This window comes from Euleptes europaea, chromosome 11 (genome assembly GCF_029931775.1).
Source record: "Euleptes europaea isolate rEulEur1 chromosome 11, rEulEur1.hap1, whole genome shotgun sequence".
Classification (NCBI taxonomy): domain Eukaryota; kingdom Metazoa; phylum Chordata; class Lepidosauria; order Squamata; family Sphaerodactylidae; genus Euleptes; species Euleptes europaea.
The window spans coordinates 11,137,161-11,160,676 of record NC_079322.1 but is presented as its reverse complement, the minus strand read 5'-3'; the positions used below and the strand labels follow the sequence as shown (position 1 = coordinate 11,160,676).

The window sequence follows — 23,516 nt, the reverse complement described above, 5'->3', positions numbered from 1 at the left end:
ATTAGCCGTAGCTATGGAAGAGACAGTCAAGTGTCAATACTTCTTTCATTCATCACCTCACTTGACCACAATTAAATCCTGTCAAATATTTCAGACATCTAAAAAAATAATCTAACATTTTTCAGTTTAGGTAGTGCTTTGGGGTTCAAACATTTTATGGTGCTATCTGTCAAAGGGAGCATGAATCTCTCAACAGCAGAGGACTCAATAATTCCTCCTATCATTCACACCAACCTTCTGCATTCAAACAACACCCTCCTACATTTACAATGCCATGCTAAGCATGTATACTTAGAAGTATATGTGTTGATCCTTACAATGCAATTCTAGACACTCTTCTAAGACCACTGGACCTCAGTCAATTTAGAAGGGTGTATCTCGTTTAGGATTACATTGTTACAAAAATAACAGTAGTGCAGGCACTCCTCTCTTCTGAGGTTTGACATCTTGCTCCACCTCCACATTAGATCTTGGGGTTGCCGTTATCTATGGACAACGACCAGAACAGCTTAATTAGCAAAAATACATTCGAGAGATAAAGACAATGGCCTCCTGCAATCCTGGTTTGGAAGTTTCCTGGCTAACACTCTTCCCTCTAGAACACTGATATGGTAAATATGGGAGGGCTGTACAAGCCTCATACCGTTCGTAGCTACACAGACTGGTAGGAACGGAAGGACCTTATATATGTTGGACTATGGGGTTGCTGTAAATCGGCTGCAACTTGACAGCACTTTCCATCACCACATGAAGACAAAAAGAACTGGAATACTATCTCAAGACCTTACGTTGGGATAGACGTAGTTTCTGGATGCCAGTTAATGAATACTGATATATAATTAATTCAGTACTACTGAATATATTCATCCAATTTCAAACATATTATTCTTTGATGTAATGGTTTTACATGCAGTTTAAAACTGCTCATCTCAGCAACTGTCTCATACACAAGGTCTTCCTCTTATTACACATCTCATGTTTTGATGTTGTATAAATATGTTACATACAGATATTGTTGCCACCTAGCTGGGAGGAAAGTATCCAGTCCCTTTAGCAGAGATGGGTTAATGTGTGGAATGGGACCCAAAGTGCCCAGGCTCAGTCCACCCAGCAGCAGCCACCATACAAAATGCCAGAGCAGGGCCTTGCAGCGGTCACCACATACATTGCCCAGGTATTGGAGAAGCAACTCCCAACACCTCTGGCGCGCCAGGACTTTTCCCCTCCTGGTGACCATGATTATTCCACCCCTGCAAACCCAGATACAGTGAAAAAATGGGGGGGGGGGGTTTATAGAATCAGAGTTGGAAGGGACTAAGGTCATCTAGTCCTATCCCCTGCACAATGCAGGAAATTCACAATTACCTCCCCCCACAGCCCCAGTGACCCCTACTCTATGTTCAGATCCCCCCCCCCAAAAAAAACCTCCAGGATCCCTAGCCAATCAGGCCTGGAGGGAAATTGCTTCCGGACCCCAAAGTGACAATTTGCACAACCCTGGAACAGACCCAGAGACTCCTTCGTTGGGGCATAGAAATACCCTTTTCCCCTAGATCACTGGTTCCCAACCAGGGGTCCGCGAGAACTAAATTAAGGTCCGCAAAACAAAGTTATAAACCCATAATAAATTAATATTTTCAATTAAAAGTTCTCTATTATAATATATATATATTCAAATATTATTCTAATTTTAATGTTGAACTAACAGTTATGATTAAGGTTTATTTTCAAATTTATTTTGAGCCTTGGGGTCCCTGCGCCGAACAAAAAAGTCCTAGTGGTCCCTGGTCAAAAGGTTGGGAACCACTGCCCTAGATCATTGCTAGAAGGGTTGCCAACAGGCCGGGAGAAAAACGCCCTGAGGCTTTAACAGAGGCTTAATGCCTGGAAACGAGATTGCGATGCCTTTTCATGACACTGAGATAAATTAAACTGCCTGGCAAATAAAGCCTTTACATACAGGGCCATTATTATTATTATTATTACTATTATTATTATTATTGTCTCCAGGCAGTTTGTAACCTGATCTGGCGGCACGTGCGACTCCAGGAAACTTTGCCTCACTTTTACCCTAACGGTAATAAAGTGTGAAAGACGACAGAGTAAAAGGTGCCAGGCGGAAAGAGCGAACACCACATCCACCCACCCCACCCCACCCCCCTTCACTTGGGGCCCCGATCCCAAATCGCTCCTTGCCCAGCAGCCCGTTGCTTGGAAGACCTTGACTTTGCCGCTCGCCCTTCAGACCCCCCCCCCCGCCCACAGGGCCCCGCGCGGCCGGGAAATGAACACGGGCAACAACGACTCCGCGGCTGCCGCCTGGCCGGGCGATGGCCTGCGCCAAGGCGTCTAGGAGGCGAGGCAAAAGCGGCCCTCCAATGGCGGGCGGGGAGACGGAAGCACAACGACTCCGGGCGGTATGGTCTAGAAGCATTAGGAAGAGGAGGAAGCGGTAGCATGCCGCCGCCCCTCCTCAACAGCACCCCCCACCCCGGTTCTTTCTCTTCACAGCGCCCCCACCCCATCCCATCCCATAAAGCGGGGCTCGACCCACCAGAAGAATAACCGCCAACCCCTCAGCCGAAGCCCCGCCTCCACCTCCGCGCGCCAAAACGCCAACGGCCTCCCAAACCCCGCCCCTTTGAGGCGCCAGCCAATCAAAGGGACCCCTCGGCAGAAACGCTCCGCTCAGTGGGAGGCGGCGGCAGCGGCTGAACTTCGTAGCCGCGCCTGCGTGTGCTGGGGGAGGGGGAGGGGGAGGGGGAGGGGGAGGGGGAGGGGGAGGGGAGGGGCTCTTCTGGAGTTTCTCTGAGGGGAGGCGCGAAGCGAGCCGAGGAGGAGGAGGCAACCGTTGCCCTGGGGCCGTTGAATTTCTCCCCGTTCTTTTAACAGTTCTTCAGCTATAATAGAGATCTGTACAGTTATGCCTGGCGTGGAGAGAGGGGGCTGGATATTTCCCCCCCTTTTAGATAAAAAGTAGATAGCAGTAGAATGTCATATATTTCCGAGGTTCTCTCCTGGGACGTTTTGTCCCGCAAAATGCAGCCGCTGGGCTCGCAGTTTTAAGGGAGAGAGCAACGTGGAGGACAGGGTCTCCTCCCCCCTTTCTCGCTGTATGGTTTTCTTGTCGAAATCACCGTTTCAAACTGGTTAAGGGGAGATAGGATAGAGGTCTGAAAAATGATGCCTGGTATGGAGAGAGTGGACAGGGAGACGTTTCCCTCCCTCTCTCATAATACCAGAACGAGGGGTCATCTGCTGAAGCTGAAAGGCCAGAGATTCAAAACAGATGAAAGGAAGTATTTCTTCACGGAACTGTGGAACTCCCTGCCCCAGGATGTGGTGGTGGCTGCTAACTTGGAAGGCTTTAAGAGGGGAGTGGACATGTTCATGGAGGAGAGGGGTTTTCATGGCTACTAGTAAAAATGGATGGTAGTCATTATGCATACCTATTATCTCCAGGATCAGAGGAGCAGGCCTATTATCTTGGGTGCTATGGAACACAGGCAGGATGGTGCTGCTGCAGTTGTCTTGTTTGTGGGCTTCCTAGAGGCACCTGGTTAGCCACTGTGTGAACAGACTGCTGGACTTGATGGGCCTTGGTCTGGTCCAGCATGGCTTTTCTTAAGTACGCCTTTCTTTCACCCAGGACGGCATCTATAAAGGAAATTAGGTGGCTTTTAGTAGAAGCAGTAGCCCAGTTTGCATGAAAATACTGGCACCTGTGCTTGCTGCCCTGTAGGGATGCTAGCCTCCAGGTGGGACCTGGGGATCCCCCAGTATTACAGCTCATCTCCAAACTACAGAGATCATTTCCCCTGGAGAAAATGCATGCTTTGGAGGGTGGACTCTATGGCATTGTACCCCACTGAGGTCCCTGTGATCTCTAGGTTCCATCCCCAGATCTCCAGGAGTTTCCCAACCTGGATCTGGCAACCCTAGCCCCCCATCCCTCACTGGTGGCCAGGGAGTACCTGTCAACCCTACTGTTACTCGTACCTTGCTGTCTTATATGGTTTAAATCTCTTTTCTTTAAGTACATTACATATATATATATATAAAACAAATGACCATAGAATAAAAGTTCCCAACAACCAGAGGCAAATTTATAATATTTAACTGTTTTATTGTTTTACACGTAGACAGCAAAAGGGCGATGTACAGTTTTGTTTATGAAGTAAATTCTAGTGAATGGCTATACCAGTGATGGCAAACCTTTTAGAGACCGAGTGCCCAAACTGCAACCCAAAACCCACTTATTTATCGCAAAGTGCCAACACGACAATTTAACCTGAATACTGAGGTTTTGGTTTAGAAAAAACAAATCATAAGATGATCCAAAGAAAGTAAGGAAAGTAATCCCAAGTGCTTTCATTGACTTAAAATTATTTGGCAGAGAATTCCACACTTTAAGGATTTCATTTTCAGAACTAATTGTGCTATAATTGTGCTATCCTTTGTCATCCATAAAATTAAATCATGACAATGACTGACAAATTGGTTCTTGTAGGTTATCCGGGCTGTGTAACTGTGGTCTTGGTATTTTCTTTCCTGACGTTTCGCCAGCAACTGTGGCAGGCATCTTCAGAGGAGTAACACTGAAGGACAGTGTCTCTCAGTGTCAAGTGTGTAGGAAGAGTAATATATAGTCAGAAAGGGGTTGGGTTTGAGCTGAATCATCGTCCTGCAAAAAGTATCAAAGGTAATGTGCTAATCATTGTAAGTATCAAGATAATGTGCTAATGAGGGTGTGGTATGTTAATATGGAACCATTGTGGCAAATCCAAGGCAAAACTTCCCATTCACAATGGCCAATAACCCCCCATGCAGAGTTTTGAGAATCTGATGGGGAAAATGTGCATCTGAGTGGCAAATCCAAGGCAAAACCTCCTTTTTTGTGGGGTTTTTTTTTTCCATGATCCTTGTGCCCCGCCTCTGCCAAGTGAAGGCTTTCCGGCAGCGCAGCACTGAGCGCCCCCCGCCCCAGGAAGGGGGACCGCGGACCGCCCGCCCCGTCGCGCCATGCTCCCCGGCGGGCCAGGGCCACTCACAGCAGGCAGAGGGTGAAGGCGCCGGCCATGCTCTCGCTGTCGCACACCAGGAAGCTGCCATCACAGCCAGCCCAGGCCAGCAGCTCCTCGGCCGCCACCCGGCTCAGGTGTGGTACCACGGCGGGGGCGCCGGGCCGGCCGGCGGAAGAGCCGCCCCGCCGCAAGCCATATGCCTCCCGCTGCCCTGCTCCACCGCAGCAGCAGCAGCAGTGTCACTGCCCCACCTAGGCGCCACTCTGGACCCGCCGCCGCCACCGGCCGCTCATGCTCGGCCCCGAGGGCTGCCCTGCCGGCCGCACCGCTACGCCCGCCGCACCGCCCCTGCCCCCGCCCCGCAACAAAGTTGGAAACTTGTGTCGAGGCCGCGAGGAGGGGCGGAGGAGGGGGATGGGCAGCCAACTTTGTCGCGGGGCGGGGGCGAGGCGGTGGGCGTAGTGGTGCAGCCGGCAAGGCAGCCCTCGGGGCCGAGCATGAGCGGGCGGCGGCGGGTAGAGCGGTGCCTGGGTGGGGCGGCGGTGCTGCTGCTGCTGAGGTGGAGCAGGGTGGCGGGAGGCATATGGCGTCGAGGCCGCGAGGAGGGGTGGAGGAGGGGGACGGGCGGGGGGGCCCAGCGGCTCCACGCGTGCCCATAGAGAGGTCTCTATGGGTGGCCGCTTGTGGCACGCGTGCCATAGGTTCACCAACACGGAGCTATACCCTCTCTCCAGAGACCTGCTTGAGGCAGCTTGCTTGACAGTGACAATAGTGTATTTGCTGGCTCCTAAATTGTGAGTCTGGCTTCTAGATCCAAAGAAAAAATGTTCAAGGTCTGCCTTAAGTTAAGGAGCAGATTTTAGTGTGTTGAAGGACGGAGCCTGCAGCTTCTCCGTTTACTTCTGGTAATGTGGGCCTGAGTTAAGGGTTAATGAAAATAAATAGAGCAGCTTTCTAAAGTAGATGAGAGGAGCCGTGGCTTGACGGACTTCTGGTGTGGTTGTAGGCGATAAGGAAGGGCAGTGTATCCACAGTCTCCCCCATGCACCAATTGTTCTATTAGCCTGTTGATGAGGTTGTTGCTTTGGCCAAGGCCAGAGTATAGAGTATTTATTAGCATAGTAAATTGCCCACCCTAAAGGGAAAATCGCCTCCGTTTTCTCATCATGCGACGTGTGTGTATAGGTATGTTATGGGTAGAACAGGGTAAAGCATGTATAAGGCGGGGGAAAGAATGACATTTGTAATGATCGACATCTTGGCAAGTATATAACCCTATGCTGGACTAAAAATCCTTGCTTCTACCTATAAACCAGAGCCTGTTATTCAGCTGAATAATAAATCTTTCAACTTTCTCCTGCATTGGTGTGTTTAATTGGGCGAAGATACCAGGGAACGAACCTGTTGGTTGTGAAACTGTCTTCTGCTAACAGTAATGGCAACAGGAGAAGCCGTTGGAAAGGGTATTTTGTCTGTTGGGTGGCAGAATAAGGTTGGGAGATGCAATCTTGTCATTGAAGGCTGGTAACTTGACTAATATGGTAGGTTCTTCGCTCCATTAAGATGGGGAAGCCTGTAAAACTTTACCACGTTGCTCAGCAGGATAATAAGATTCGTATGTGACAGTAAATGCAAGTTTAATCAGATCAGTTTCTATTGATTGTAATGGAACGGCTTCTACTTCTGTCAGTGGAAAGTATGGCTCTTACGCTACATAGTCTATATAACATAAACTCTGAGAAATATGGACTATACAAAGCAAAATTAGAATCCAAAGGAAAAAACTCCATTTTCTCAAATTAGTATCATACAAGTGGGGAACCCATGACACTCACAGGGGGTTGGAAGTTCCATTCCTTCCTTCCTGCTAAGAAGGAATATTATGCAGCCTCCATTGCGTCCACTAGCTCTCGCCTGACACAGTTGTTTAGGATAATTCTTAGAAGAATAGTCACAGCCCATAGCTGTGAGGCATTTATGAGCTTTTTTGTTGCTCCGCCATGACCTCCCTGCCAATTTTGATACAGTAAGTGAACTAGAGGCCCCTTGCTTGTCTTCTGGTTCATTTTTGGACCAGTTCAGTCAGCTTTCGGAAGCCAATGCTGACAAGATCCTGTTAGCTGTGGGGCTAACCACTTGCCTCTTGGACCTGTGCCCAAGGTCGGGGACAGAGGGTGGCGCCTGGGGAGATGGTATCGCAACAACACCCTTTGTTGTGCAGGGTACCACAAGGTGTGATCCTCTCTCCTATATTGTTTAACATCTGTATGCTCTCCCTTGCCCAGCTTGTCAGGAGTTTTGGGCTGGGTTTTCATCAGTACGTTAATGACACCCAGCTTTACCTGTTGATGGACGGCCATCTGGAGTGGTTGAAGAAAAGCCAATTGAAGCTGCATCCATCAAAGACGGAAGTCCAGTATCTCGGTTGGGGTGGCTTGGGGGTGAAATGCCATCTCCCAGCTTTTGACAGTGTGCAATTAACATCTGCACCCCCCATCAGTCTGGGTGTGATCCTTGATGCCTCCTTGTCAATGGTGGCTAAGGTCACAGGTGTGATGAAGGTGGCCTTTTTCCATCTCCGCTGGGCCTGGCAGTTGGTGCCTTACCTCTCCTAGCCACAGAGATCCATGTGACTAGGCTGGACTGCTGTAACTTTTGCTCTACGTAGGGCTGCCCTTGAGACTGATCCGGAGACTCCAGTTGGTACAGAGTGCTGTGTTGAGACTCCTTCGGGGACCTTGCTGCGGGAACATATATAGCCAGTACTTCGCCAATTGCACTAGCTCCAGCTGGAGCATTGGATCAGGTTCAAGATGCTGGTTTTGACCTTTAAAGCCTTACACGGTCTGGGAGCCTCGTACTGTTATGATTGAGTGACCTCATTCAGACACTCAAGCTGCACGCATCCCCAAAGAAGCCGCTTGTCAGCTGTCCCAAACCCCCTGTCTTTAGCATCAAGCAAGTAGGCACACACACACACACACACACACAGACCAAAGGCTAGAATCTTTCCTCTCACATAAGGGAACAGTTTCCCTCCCGCATACTCCTTCTTTTAAGTTTTGTTTCTCCTCGCAAGGGAACAATAGAACCCTATTCACTCAATGTAGCAATGCTCCCACCCGCACTGTACAAACTATGACATTGCAGTGACAAGCTACATCGGATGTTATTGGAATGTCAAATGTCTATAAAACCTCTTGCATTGCCGCTCCCTGGTGTGTGACAAGACTGCAGAGCTCATTAGTCTGTGACTTGGCTTACCCGGTTATGACTCCTTGGCCAATTAGCTCAAATCCAGCCTCCTGCCTCATTGAGCCATTGGACTGTATGTTAATGGGGGATCACGACCACATCAGTACCTTCGGGACCGCCTCTTCTGGTACACCCCCAAAGGACTTTACGTTCCATGGATAACAACTTATTGGTGGTCCCCAGCCCTAGGAGCATATTATTATTTATTTATTACATTTCTACCCCACTCTCCGCAACCCGAAGGTCGGGCTCAGAGTGGCTTACACAGTCTAAAAACACAATAAAACAATAACCCATTAAAATAGTTTAAAATAATTTAAAATAGCCCAGTAATGTCCCTCAATGGCGCCAAAACTCCAGAGACAGAAATTTGTAATAAAATTAACCACACCCTAAGGTGGTCTTGAAGGGGTGGTGCTCAGCAGTGGGGAAAGCGGGGGGGGGGAGGACTAGGCAGGCCAGTAACTATAATGAGAACCGTCGCTGGCCTCAACCATAAGCCCAGCGGAATGGCTCCGTCTTGCAGGCCCTGCGAAACTCCTGAAAGTCCCGCAGGGCCCTGATCTCATTAGGGAGGCTATTCCACCAGGCAGGGGCCAGGGCCGAAAAAGCCCTGACCCTGGTCGAGGCCAGCCAGATACTCCTTGGGCCAGGGATCACCAGCAAGTTAGAATTACATGAACGTAAGCTTCTCTGGGGAACATACCAGGAGAGGCGGTCCCGCATATGGGTGTCCTCGACGAGAGCCAAGGCTTTTTTGGCCCTGGCTCCAGCCTGGTGGAACTCCCTTCCCAGTATCATCAAGGCCATGTGGGACCTCAAACAGTTCTGCAGGGCCTGTAATACAGAGTTATTCCACCAGGGCTGTAACTGAGGACTGCCATGGGTGTCATCTGCGCTGGCCTCCCTACCTTCCCCCCTCTTTTATTCTATCTTACGATCTATGGGGAGGGGGGGAATGTCAGACTGCAGTGCTTATCAACAGCTACTACTCTCTAACTGAGCACCTTCTGTTATTTTACGGTTTATTTCTGTTTTGATATTTATTGGTTTAAATGTATATGTATTATGGTTTGTTGAAAAATGGTTTTAATGTTGTTACCTGCCCCGAGCCTAGCTTTGGCTGGGAAGGGCAGGATATAAATTTAAAGTAATACATTTAAAGTAATAATTCCTTTCTTTACCTTTTTTCCCTCCACTGGTTTCTCTTACTTTTCCTGCCCTGCCTTGCCTGTTCCCTCCCACTGTTTTCTCTTACTCGTACCCTTCCTCCTACTCCTCTTGCCTAACACACCTGGTGGTGCCACCTCTCTCACCCTCCTCACTGCCTCCTGCTTCCTTCCCTGCTGCTTCTCCCATCACTCCCTCGCTTGCCTACCTGCTCACTTGCACACTGCCTGTACTTCCTCCACCTGCCCAGCTCCCCTGGTGGCAGCAGTGCTTCTGTCACTCTCCCCACTGCCCTCTCCCTTCATTCTGTCATCGCTACCATCGACTCCTTGTTCGGCATCAGCATCTCCTCTTACAGTGCTTTACTGTCTGCTTTGATGCTTGAAGTGCACAGAATCTCCGGTACATTACGCCAACATTACAATGAAATGGATCCAGAGGACTGTCCTGCCCGTAGGCATAGTTCCTGTGCAGGAACTCTGTGGGTTTTGCCTTGCTTGGGATATGCTGTAATGCTGTAATAGGAAAAGCTGCTCAATTTCAACTTGCCAGGCTGCTGTAAAAAGCACAGAAGTTCTGCCAGAAAAAAACGGTAACTTTATTTCATATGGTGGGTTCCAGGAGGGACATTTCACAAACAACATTCACAATATTATCAGATCAGAGAGAATCAGGCCCACCATGGAGACCGACAGGTTTTTAAAACTTCACAGTACCATGTTACAAAAGAGCATTCACAGCTAATATTATACAATACAGGAAAACTCCAAAGGTGACTCAACCAGATTTTTATAGTGTGTGTGTGTGGGTAAGTAAATATGCACATAGATAGGGATATGGGATAAGACAGATTGGAGGGGATCTAAGATAACTGTCCGGAATTTATAAGACTCCCACCCACCCAGGCCAAAGAAGTACAAGTTGCATTGTAGTCCCAGAAACATTCATGGTGCTTTTCTGTGTTCAAACTTCATAGGCTAATGAGGAATACTACTTGTGGAGTAACAGTTCTGAGTATCTGAAATCCCACTTTTAATGTAAATACTTACTACCCAGCACTGCTCCCATACAATCTTGAGCTTCTTTGGCAAGTCAAAAGTTCTCCTTTGCAATGCTGCCATGTCACAGTATTTCAATATGACAGGGGTTTTTAACACTTTTGTGTGTTGTCACATTGGTGTTGTCACAAGACTTCAGCCACGAATTGCCAGGGATTAACTCAGAATCTTTCAAAGCCAAACCTCAGCCCGGAACATACAGAATAACGCCTGAGGATTCAGGTGTTTCCAGGGGAGCCATTTTGCAGCTCCTGTAGTGGCAACAGGAAACCACACACAGGATTTTCTAGTACTAGTGCTATATGTCTGAATTGATCCCATTATCCCTTGTAGCCACGTGGCTTGTGGGTGCTGAGCAGGCAGATTCAGATTGCCTGACACTTGCAAACATTTTCAGAGATGCAGTGTAGAGTGTGCCTTGGCCAGCGTGGCATGGTTAAAAGCAGTGGACTCTAATTTGGAGAACCGGGATTGATTCCCCACTCCTCCACATGAAGTCTGCTGGGTGACCTTGGGCCAGTCACAGTTCTCTCCAAACTCTCTCAGCCCCACCTACCTCACAAGCTGTCTGTTGTGGGAAAGGGAAGGCGATTGTAAGCTGCTTTGAGACTCCTCAAAAATAGAAAAAAGTGGGGTATAAAAACCAACATTACTCTTCTTCTGTGTTTGTGTGTGTGGGGGGGTATTTTTTCACTTTTTACAAATTGTCCTTTCCTAATACAAGTAGAGCAGCTAATGTGTGTGCATGCACACAGGCATGCAAAGTGTGAGGATTCTTCTGGGTACACAGCTGCAGAGCCCCTTTGCTGCTCACATGAATGAATAAGCTTGGCTTTGATGCTTCTGTAGAGGACAAGGACCTGTCCATCTCTGGCTTGTCATTTGCCTGCAGAACTGGAAAGTGGTGTAAATAATTGAATGGCTGCTTGACATCTTTTAGGTTCAGGACCTACTGTGGACTTCCATCCTGACACCAGCCAGAATTTTACTGTCCTGGCTGGCCTCCAAAAAAAAGGAGAAAGTAATGCTAGGAAAACAAAAATGTATATTGGTATTTCCATTATTGTTTCCTTATTTGTAATATAATGCATTTTTATTTTTCCTTGTCCCAAAAGCTGCTTCCTGCTAAAGAGGCAAGGCAATTTTGAAAACACAATCCATTTGCCTTTATAACTCTGCACGTGCTTAGATTTACTTTGCCTTTGGGTTGAATGGGGGAGGGGAGAGAAATGTTCCTCTTTTCAGAGAGGGGAAGCACTTAGGCTGAGGTGCTAGAATTTTCACAACAAATTTGACAACCCTAAATCTCAGTTATTTTAGTAACTTCTATTTGGTTAGAGATGGGAGATGTAATGGAATCACAAATGCTTCTAGTTTTTTCCTTCTGCACTACAGGGTTCCTGTAACGAAGGTAGGGCTGTCGATTTGGTTCATCCCGAACCGAAAAACAGCCGAATTTCCCCTGATTCGGCGGGACTCCCGGGAAGAGGGGCGGGGGGGTCTTTAAACCCCTCTGTCCTGCCTGCGCAGACACCACAGAGGGGCTTGACAACCCATCCCCCCTCTTCCCGGGAGTCCCGGGAAGAGGGGCGGGGGTCTTTAAACCCCTCTGCCCTGCCTGCGCAGACAGCGCAGAGGGGCTTGACAACCCACCACCCCTCTTCCTGGGAGTCCCGGGAAGAGGGGTGGGGGGTCTTTAAACCCCTCTGCCCCCCCACGCCTTCACGGGCTTCCCTAAAGGTGCGCGAGGGGGCCTTTAAATAGATTTGCGCCTCCTGACCGGGAGGCACAGATCTGTCCCCCCCCCCGCGCGCGCCTTCACGGAGCTTCCCTGAAGGTGCGCGGGGGGGCCTTTAAACAGATCTGCGCCTTCCAGCTGGAAGGCGCAGATCTGTTTAAAGAGCCCCCCGCGCACCTTCAGGGAAGCCCCGTGAAGGCCCGCGGGGGGGCTTTTTAAAGACCCCTTCCCCCTTCCCAACTCTTTGAAGTGGTGGGCGCCGCCTGGGCAGGTTGCACCCAGCACTTCAAAGACCCGGCCGAATTTCCCCCCGAACTCCAGATCTCCTGCCGAATTTCGGGGATCCAAAGCGGGGGAGTTCAGACTTTGGCACGGCCCGAATTTAAAAGGGCCGAATTTTGCCGAAGCCAAACTTTACCGATTTTTTTTTCAACAGCCCTAAACTAAGGTACAGAGCGAATTCTGGGATGTGCAGCTTGTCATGAGAGACGTTTCACTAGCTGAAATGCCATCTTTTGCACAACTACCAAAGGCACATCCATTGCATCTGGTCATAATAAACCAAAGCAAAATCCTTATTATTGTGTACATTCCCTAGCTTAACTAGTGCCTAGAGCAGGGTTGTCAAAGGCCCACAGGCCAGATCCAGCCCCTTGAGAGCTCTTATCCAACCCGTGAGCCAGCCGAGGCAGGCACCCCCCTCTCAATCTGGGCTGGCATGCCCCAGCCCGACCAGGTGGCATTTATGTCATATCCGGTCCTCATAACAATTGAGTCTGACACCCCTGGCCTACAGTATTCATTAAAATCATATGGTCTAAACACTGGTTTGTGTGTGTGTGTAAAGTGCCTTCAAGTCGCAGCTGACTTATGGCGACCCCTTTTTGGGGTTTTCATGGCAAGAGACTCACAGAGGTGGTTTGCCAGTGCCTTCCTCTGCACAGCAACCCTGGTATTCCTTGGTGGTCTCCCATCCAAATACTAACCAGGGCTGACCCTGCTTGGCTTCTGAGATCTGACGAGATCAGGCTAGCCTTTACCATCCCATAAAGAATAACATTTAGGCTTTTGATGGTTAAGCGTTGCCTAGTGTCTTTAGTATATGTGAGCATCATGAAAGGGGTCAGGACACAGGCCTACTAAGACAACGAATGAAGAGTTAGCATTTCACACTGTAGAAATACCACAACACTTTACCACAGTGTAGCATGATCTGATGGTGGCAATGGGAATCTGCAGCAAAACCTGTAGCAATAAAGCTATGATTCCAAGCACAGCACAGTTACTTCAATTAAAGTTACACAGAAATAAATAAGGCTTACTCCGTTGTAATGTGAAGGTGTTGGACATATCCAAATATATACTTTTCTCACTCTGATTTTGTAGGTGTCACCAACAACTTGCCTATACTAGAAAAGCTATCACATTGGCAAGAGACTGTATGGCCAGATATAGTTCTAACCGTCCTATAAAATGACTATTTTCTCTGTGTTCACGTATGACCAAACAATAACTTTAAAGAAGATACAAAACTGCAGGAATAATTTGCTAGGGTCATGGATTGGTGGGGAAGTGAAGCAACAGGAATTTGGTAGCACCAGATGCCTCGTTTTCTGTTTTCCCAACCACTCACGCAGATTAATCCCCCTTTGCAAAGTATAATCCAAAAAGGACTTGTTTAACCAAGTCCTATTGTTAATTTTGCTTCACCATCCAAAGGGGTAGTTGACCAAGCACTATTTAATTCTTGTTGTGGCCTCCCCCACATACATAGAGGGTTGGATCCAGACTAAATTGGCAGTTTCCACTGATTACCCCTTCATGCTCTTGACCCCCCCCCCCCAGGGTTTCCTATCTTCCCAGGATATCGATGGGCTGCAGTGGGAGAGGGAAAGCAGAGAAGTTCCACCCTACCATTGGAAACTTTAGTCTGGCTCCAACCCAGAGAGCTGCACTTTATATACTGTGGTGTGTTTGGAGTCTGGTCATTGAATACCTCTGTTCTGTGGGTCTACCCTAAAGTGGTAGATTGAGGGAGAATCACAGCTTAGGGCAGAAGACTTGTGGGCTGTTTCCTTAATTGTTAGGAAATGGCTCTGTCCATGCATCCATCAGAGCTTGGAGGAGGTGCCCCCAAGTTGAAGGGGGAAGGCAGAGTAGGTGTGAAGAAATAATATTTGGCAGATACATACACAGATACTGCTCTGAGCTGGGCTGAATAGATTGTGGTCAAGAAGATAAGACACAACTCCTAGGCTTTTATCTGCACATTGGTTCTGGTATAGTTTGTTGCTCGTAGTTTTGAAATATCAGACAAGCTGGGAGACACCACAATTCACTGCTACCACTGGCCCTTCATCATTCTCTAAATTATCCAGTCAATCAAGTCCGTCACTATTGCTGCTCTGGGCTTTCAAAAGTTCACTCGCCAGCTTCACGATGTGCTTCCAGGCAAACTGGACGTGGGCAGATTCCACAGTGCGGGCGCAAATGGAAAAACGCAGCACAAATTTCCCTTTCAGGTGACACGGAACAAGATGGATCTTCCTGACATCATTTATGCTCTTCAGCAGTGCCTCGTTGAGTTCGTTAGTACCCTGCAATAATGACCAAACAAACTAAAGCCAGGGTCATTGAAGGCCTTTCCAGCAGGTTGGGTAGGGCAGCATTTAGAGAAAGGGGATTTCAGATCACATTCCCCAAGAGTATTTACACTTCTAGCGAGCTCACTGGGTCTACACTTTGCTACAAACAACACGCCTATTAAGTAGACCAGTATATGAAATATACCTGCCAGAGGCTCAAAGGGTGACTGTTTTACCTGTGTTGGTAACATTGCTGTAGTTAGGTAATATAAAATCTCAGGAAATATTCTTCAAGCATTGCTTTCCTTTCTTTCTATATACACTTCAATACTGAGTAGATCGAAGTGTTGAACTGTACGTCTTTCTGGGAATCTCCCTCTCTTCTGAAATCCACCCCTTGTTGAAATCTGAGGCATTCTCTCACAGCACTGCATCCCTAGTTCTATGGTATCTGATTGATCATTTATTTTCATGGTTCAAATTTCAAACTGCAGTTTGGGTCACCTTAAATGTGGCCCAAATCACTGCAACAGCATAAACTAGAAGTGTACATAAGCTCTGTATCAGCTCTATTCTACCCCCCACCCACCCAATAGTCCGGAATTTCATCACAGGTGAAGATAGAGGCACACCTCTCTTACACGGGATGGCCTGTGGCTCAGTGGTAGAGCATCTGCTTGGCATGTAGAAGGTTCCAGGTTCAGTCCCTAGCAACTCAAGGTAAAAGGATCAGGTGGTTGTGTTGTGAGTCTGCAGGACCCAGAGCTACTAAAGAGTGCGGTTTCCTGAGTAAGGAGTATTGGAGTAATTGCTGGCCCTGCCCTCTGCTGTTGGCTTGGAGGTGTGGGACTGAGAGTTGTTCATTTAGAAGCCTACGCTCGCCACAGGCAGTTGTGTTGTGAGTCTGCAGGACCCAGAGCTGATAAAGAGGTCAGTGAAAGTTTTTGTTTTTGCTTGTTCCTCAGCTGTTTGGGAACTTCAGCTGAGGCTGGTGTGTGTGAGAGTGAGTTAGTGGGTGAGAGTGAGTGTGAATGAGAGGTGCTTGGGGCTTGTTGGAGAGGGGTTTCTGAGTGTTTCTCTTTGTTCGTTTGTTTAGTGTTGTTTCCTGAGTAAGGAGTGTTGGAGTAATTGCTGGGAGTAATTGCTGGCCCTGCCCTCTGCTGTTGGCTTGGAGGGGTGGGACATAGAGTTCTTCATTTAGTAGCCTGTGAGAGCCACAGGCACGAGCCTAAGGGCGAGAGCACAAGGGCTCTTGGCCTGTGGCTCTTAGCCTGGGGGTCATGTCTGGGGGCCTTGAAACAAAGTTTGTATTTGTAGTTTACTCTGAAACCGGGAGTGTCGTGAAGCTTTTAGTAGGGTTACCATTGAGGGATTGTGCAAGAAACCATACCATGTTTGCAATGAATCAAAGCGGAATGGCTGGTGAGAGAGTGGAGGCAGTGGCATGTAAGGTTTGTGGAATGTTTGTTTTCCTACCCGAGGGTAACTGCAATTACACATGCAGTAAGTGTAAGTTGGTGGCTCTACTGGAGGAGAAAGTAAGGGGACTTGAGGCACGCTTGTCTACACTGCAGAGTATAAAAGAGGGGGAGGAGTTCATGGACCAAACTCTTGAAAACCTCTTGGGAGGGCAAGAGGAGGAGGGCCAAATAACTCAGTGTAGGGAGGGGGACCCACCTCAGGAGAAGAACATGTGGAAGAATGTTACCCACAGAAATAGGAAAGTCAGGAGACATTCCGTTCCTCTGCTGCTTAGCAATCGGTTTCAAAACCTCCCTATAGATGCTGAGCCTGGATCATTGGAACAAAGGTTCAGTGCCCAGTCCTCTCTGGTCTCTCAGGTCCCTGTGGATGACAGGACTCAAACCTCTGCTCCCCAATGTAGGAATAGGCGAGTGTTGGTTATTGGGGATTCCCTACTGAGAGGGGTAGAGAGTAAAGTGTGTCGACCGGACTTGTTGTCTCAAGAGGTGTGTTGTCTGCCAGGAGCGCATATCCGGAATGTGACGGAAAGTCTGGATAGAGTTGTTAGACCCACGGATCATTATCCCTTCCTTCTTATTCATGTGGGAACAAACGATACTGCCTGGCACAGCCCAGAAAGTATTAAAAGGGACTATACACCTTTGGGTAAAAAGGTGAAGGAACTGGGAGCACAGGTTGTGTTTTCGTCGGTTCTTCCTGTAGTAGGCCGTGGATTGGGAAGAGAATGAAAAATTCTGGAAATAAATGAGCGGCTGCATCGATGGTGTCGCCAGGAAAGGTTTGGTTTTTTGGACCATGGCTTACGCTACCTGGATAATGCTCTTCTATCAGGAGATGGTTTGCACCTCACAAAGGTGGGTAAAAATGTGTTTGGCCACAGCCTTGCAAGCCTGATAAGGAGGGCTTTAAACCAAATCTTCCGGGGGAGCGAGACGTAAATTTAAAGCCTCAAGTGAAGACAATAACTGCAAATATAGATATGAAAGATTTGCAGAGGGTACCACATACGCAAGAGAAAGACAGTTCAAAAAAGTAACAATGGGAGGGAGACAATCTTAAATAAGCTGCTCAGAAGAAGGATCTGTGGTCTAAGGTGTCTCTACACTAATGCACAGAGTATGGGAAATAAGCAAGATGAATTAGAACTTTTAATAGCAAAAAGCAAATATGATATAATAGGCATTACGGAAACCTGGTGGGACGAGTCTCATGATTGGAATGTATTAATTGAAGGGTATAACCTATTTCAGAGAAATAGACCAAATCGGAAGTGGGGAGGGGTAGCATTATACATTAGGGATGATTACACCTGTGAGGAGATCCAGGACTTAAACACTGGAACCCAGCTTGAAACCATCTGGGTAAAAATTAAGGGAGAGAAAAATAGTGGTATCATTGTGGGGGTATATTATAGATCCCCAAGCCAAACTGAAGAGATGATGCTTTCCTGGAACAGATGTCCAAACATTCAAAAAAGAAAGATGTAGTAGTAATGGGAGATTTCAATTATCCTGACATCTGTTGGAAGGCTAACTCTGCCAAAACAACTAGGTCCGACAAATTCCTCACTTCCCTTGCAGACAACTTCATAGTCCAAAAAATGGAAGAAGCGACAAGGGGAACAGCCATTTTGGATCTGATCTTAACCAATAATGGTTTATGGTGTAGAAGGAGTGGGATCTTTAGGTGGGAGTGACCATGTTCTCCTGGAGTTTGTTATACAGCAGAAAGGAGAAGCAAGAAATAGTCAAACGTGTACTCTAGACTTTAAGAAAGCTGATTTCAATAAATTTAGGGAATTACTGGGTGTGATCCCGTGGGTGAGAATATTGAATGAGAAGGGAGTACATGAAGGATGGGAAATTCTTAAAAGGGAGATATTGAAGGCGCAATTTCAATCAATTCCCACCAGGAGAAAAAATTGTAGAGGTTTGAAGAAACCAGGGTGGATGACTAAAGAACTCTTGGTTGAGATAGGATTTAAAAGGCATGTACAAGAAATGGGAAAAGGGAGAAATTAACAAAGAGGAATTCAAACAAGTAGCCAGCACATGTAGGGAGAAAGTCAGGAAGGCTAAAGCACAAAATGAGCTCCAGCTAGCCAGGGAAGTTAAAAACAACAAAAAAGGTTTTTTTGGTTATGTCCATAACAAAAGGAAAATCAAGGTAACGATGGGGTCACTGAGTGGAGAGGATGGTGAGTTATTAATAGGGGAGGCAGAAAAGGCAGAATTACATAATTCCTTCTTTGTATCAGTCTTCTCCCAAAAGGGAAATAGTGCTCAACCTGAGAATAATGGAGCAGAGGATGCAATAGGGGAATTACAGCATAGTATAGACACTGAGATAGTACAGGAATACCTGGCTACTCTTAATGAATTCAAGTCTCCGGGGCCAGACGAACTGCATCCAAGGGTGTTAAAAGAACTGGCTGAAGTGATTTCAGAACTACTGGCAATAATCTTTGAGAATTCATGGAGAACAGGAGAAGTTCCAGCAGACTGGAGGAGGGCAAATATGGTCCCCATCTTTAAAAGGGGGGGGGAGAAATCCCAAACAATTATCGCCCAGTCAGCCTGACATCAATACCAGGTAAAATACAAGAGCAGATAATTAAACAGACAGTCTGTAAGCACTTAGAAAGAAATGCCGTTATCACTGAGTCAACATGGGTTTCTCAGAAACAGGTCATGCCAAATCTCATATCTTTTTTTGAAAGAGTGACAAGTATGGTAGATGAAGGGAATGCTGTAGATGTAGTGTACCTTGATTTCAGTAAAGCCTTTGATAAAGTCCCCCATGATCTTCTTGAAACAAAGCTAGTAAAATGTGGGCTGGACACTGCTACTGTTAGGTGGATTGGTAATTGGTTGACCAACCGAACCCAAAGGGTGCTCATTAATGGCACAACTTCATCCTGGAGAGGAGTGACCAGTGGGGTGCCACAGGGGTCTGTCGTGGGACCAGTACTATTTAATATTTTTATAAATGACTTGGATGATGGAATAGAGAGCATGCTAATCAAATTTGCAGATGACACCAAGTTAGGAGGGGTAGTTAATACCTCGGAGGGTAGGGTCAGAGTTCAGAATGACCTCGATAGACTGGAGAGCTGGGCCATAAGCAATAAAATGGATTGCAATAGGGAGAAGTGTAAAGTACTTCACCTAGGCAGAAACAACATAAGGCACAGGTACAGGATGGGAGATAGTTGGCTTGACAACAGTACATGTGAAAGAGATCTGGGAGTCTTAGTGGACCACAAACTGAACATGAATCAACAGTGTGATATGGCGGCTAAGAAGGCCAATGCAATTCTGGGCTGCATCAATAGGAGCATTGTGTCTAGATCAAGGGAAGTAATACTACCACTGTATTCTGCATTGGTCAGACCTCACTTGGAATACTGTGTCCAGTTTTGGGCTCCACAATTTAAGAAGGATGTTGACAAGTTGGAGCGTGTCCAGAGGAGGGCTACCAGAATGGTCAAAGGTCTGGAATCCATGCCCTATGAGGAGAGACTTAGGGAGTTGGGTTTGTTTAGTTTGGAGAAGAGAAGGTTGAGGGGAGACATGATAGCCATGTTTAAATATTTGAAGGGATGTCATGTTGTTGAGGGAAATAGCTTGTTCTCTGTTGCTCCGGAGACTAGGACATGGAGTAATGGATTTAAACTAATAGAGAAGCGATTCCACCTAAACATTAGGAAGAACCAATAAACAACAATGTGTTCTTCCACTGTAAGTTGACTGTATACTTACCGTGGAAGAACACGTTGTTGTTTATTGGTGAATCAACCTGTATAATTGTTGTTGCTGTGGAAGAATATTTCTGTTGTTGCTGTGGAAGAATACTACTTATTATCATTTTTGTTGACTGTGGAAGAATACTTACCGTGGAAGAACACGTTGTTGTTTATTGGTGAATCAACCTGTATAATTGTGTTTATAGTGGAGCAACCTGTATATTTATGTTTTTGATGTTCAGCCACTCATGATTTCATTTGTTTGGTGTAAATATACCATTCTTGGACGTTTGGCTAATTTTTCATGACATGTTTCCTTAATATTCTATCACAGTAAATTGATATTTATTTAAGGAGCCTTCGTGCTGTTGTTACTATTATAAACTAATCATTTCAGCATAGGTTTGTGTTTGGGTAGTACAACCCAGAGGTTGGCAACCCTATTAGTAATGGTTTGTTTAGACCCACTTTCTGATGTAAAGCCAGGACACATCTAACGTGTCATTAGTTTGTATCCTGTCACTGCACACAGCAATGTTTGAATTCTTCCTCCAGTCTAATATACTTAAAGAGGTGAACGCGCCTCTTCCATCAGATGGCTTCAGGTTGTGCTGCAAGCGGTTCTTTCTTTTGCACTGCAGGGAACTCATAATGAGGAATGTTAGCAGAACACATTGGACTGGTTTTCCAACTCTTACAAAAATACTTAATTGTCTTTGTCCCAGTTCAATAAAATGTGTTAGCTTGTTGTTGTTGTTTTAAACAGACTCAGTGTCTTTAGCCAAATATTTATTTTTGCACAGCACAGTGCCTGTAGGTCCAGTGACATCTGTTAGTCACTCTGCTCTAAATGTGGTGTGATGGGAGCCACTCTTGGTGAAATGGAGCAGAGCAACATAAGAAATGTCACATTGGATCAGACCACTGGTCCATCCAAGGTCTATGTTCTCTCAGAGGAAGCTTCTTCCTGAACATTCTCCTAAAGTAATGGGGTGGATCCAACCAGCTTTTCTACACAATCTCACCCTGCTCCCCTCCTTTTTAAGCCCCTGTCTCATGTGGCTGTTGTCCATGGAGGTTCCATGATCCTCAGGATATCCTTTTTAGGTGGTTCCTCTCTTTTTCATCAGCAGAAAAGCTGGTTGGATCCAACCCAATCATTGGTTTATTATTTATAGACCCTGCGGTAGTGAAATTCTACAAATCTGGTGGTAGACACAAATGCATAGAAAAAGTATATCGTATGAAAGCCTATAAGGATGGAACCAAACATTGCAAGGAACACGGGGTTGCTGGCAATGCCAGCACTGTCAAGTTCTCCCCTCCTTTTGTAACCCTGTGTACAATTTACCCCGTATCCTGATGCCATTACACATATGATGTCATATCCTTTGCATTTTCCAGCTCCCAAATGCAGCTGTCAAGGATGTGAAGCCAGAGCGGGTCACAGCAAAATGATATCAGAGAGCAGGGTTAATTGTAAAAGACATTAAGGATGAGGGAAACTCAACACTGGACTGCTGTTTTCAACAGCAGCTCTGTGCCCCTTGTTGTGTATAGCTCTGTCCCTGCATTCTGAATAACTTCTCGAGCATAATATTAAGAATTGGTATGTTGTTGTTGTTTTAAAAGAAGCTTCTCTTTTTGAAGTAATTTTTTTTTCTAATTGTTTTTCCTTGAAATTGTACAGCATGCAGTGTGGGAGAAGGCCATGAAGCATGCCAGAAAGAGAAATGGCTGCTCCACATGGTAATGAGGGGCCATCCAAAGGTTAATTTTCTCAATTTCTTTGCTTTTTAGTAAACTGTTTTCTCCTGCTTAATCGCACCCCTTAAGGCTCGGCATATCACTTCAGGCATTTGCTGAAGCGGTAAGCTAATGATCTCTTGATATCGCACAGTATTATCTTTCCAAATGTCAGAGAAAGCAATCTGGAGGGTTAATGTGGCTAAGAGTTACGTTTTGTTTCCCTTGTCTTAGCAGCTGATGATCAGTATGAAAAAAAGCTGGTAATTTCCCTAAGAGCACTGGAAGAACTGCCATTAATGGGTGCAGGCTCAATCACCTTTGGCTACCCTGTGTCCCAAAGCCACAGGAGAAGCCTAATTATCATTAATATCAATTTCCTGGGTCTCCCAGGTTCTGAACCACTCATATCTATCAAACTTCACCTAAAGCAAGGTTCTGTTTTCGATGTGGGGGTCCCTGCCCAGCAAAAGATCTGAGGGATTTCAAAAGAAGCCAAATTGAAGCTTATTAAAATATTCTTTTATATTAAAATAAAAGAAGCTTATTAAAATATTCCAAGGCCAACTTTCCCCACAAAACAAGGTCTCTGGGATCTCAAGAATGCTAACAAAATTCATTATAGCCCTTTAATGAAAATTTAAGACATGGACAATTTTTTTATTGCAAAACTCTCCCCCACCAAACATTTAATTGGTGCCAGAATATCAAGGCCCCTTCAGTGAATTGCACATTTTCTTCATTTTTCTAATAAGTCCAAATGTTTGTTTGTTGTACGATAGTGTCCCTAGGAAGTTATAAAAAGCAAGCTGCCCCCTTTAGCATGTGTTGTTTCCTAATATAGTCTGACTTGCCCATAATTTAAATTTTAAAATGTTAAAATTAGAAAAAAGGTGTTAGATCACAACAATATCCATCCCACACTATAAGAAATAAAACGTTTACCTTCAGTCGGAAGCACACCAGTCCCAATACAACATCAGCACAAATCTCAAACCGATCGTCATGAAGCACCAGGTCCTTAAATTCGTGGGCTAGTTTAACATGCTGAAATGATAAGCAGAAGTTATTTAATACATCCATTATAGGCTTCAAATAGACACAGAACGGTGTAACTCTGCTTAGGACTGCAGTGGTTCAGAGTGTTAGTGGAGGGGCTGTGGCTCAGTGGTAGAGCGTCTACTTGGCACACAGAAGGTCCCAGGTTCAATCCCCGGCATCTCCACTTAAAAGGAACAAGTAGTATGTGAAAGACCCCTACCTGAGACTCTAGAGAGCCGCTGCCAGACAATACTGACTTTGATGGAGTGATGGTCTGATTCAGTATGAATCACAATGGGTAGCCGTGTTAGTCTGTCACTAGCAGTAGAAAAGAGTAGGAGTCCAGTAGCACCTTAAAGCCTAACAAAATTTCTGGCAGGGTATGAGCTTTTGTGAGTCACAGCTCACTTCTTCAGATACAGCTAGAATGCGAGTCCTTCTATCCTTAAGTAGAGAAGAATGAATGAGGACACCCAATGGCAATAACACGTAAATGTCAAAAGCAAGTAAATGACATTAGCAGGCATAACTGTGTTAGGTGTGATATACAGATATACCATTTACATGCTATTGCCATTGGGTGTCCTAATTCACTATTCTCTACTTAAGGATAGATGGACTCACATTCTAGCTGCATCTGAAGAAGTGAGCTGTGACTCACGGAAGCTT

General features: G+C 46.3%; 1 protein-coding gene across 1 annotated transcript in view; it reads right to left on the bottom strand.

Moving 5' to 3' along the window:
* Nucleotides 1-14,593: 14,593 nt before the first annotated feature.
* Nucleotides 14,594-23,516, bottom strand: part of DDC (dopa decarboxylase) — a 65,221-nt gene continuing 56,298 nt past the window's right edge. The window contains exons 13-14 of the mRNA XM_056857243.1: nt 22,752-22,853; nt 14,594-14,842 (exon numbers count right to left, since the gene is read on the bottom strand). Of these exons, the coding sequence (XP_056713221.1) occupies nt 14,624-14,842; nt 22,752-22,853 (321 nt within the window). The 3' untranslated portion in view covers nt 14,594-14,623. The remainder of the gene's footprint in view (nt 14,843-22,751; nt 22,854-23,516) is intronic.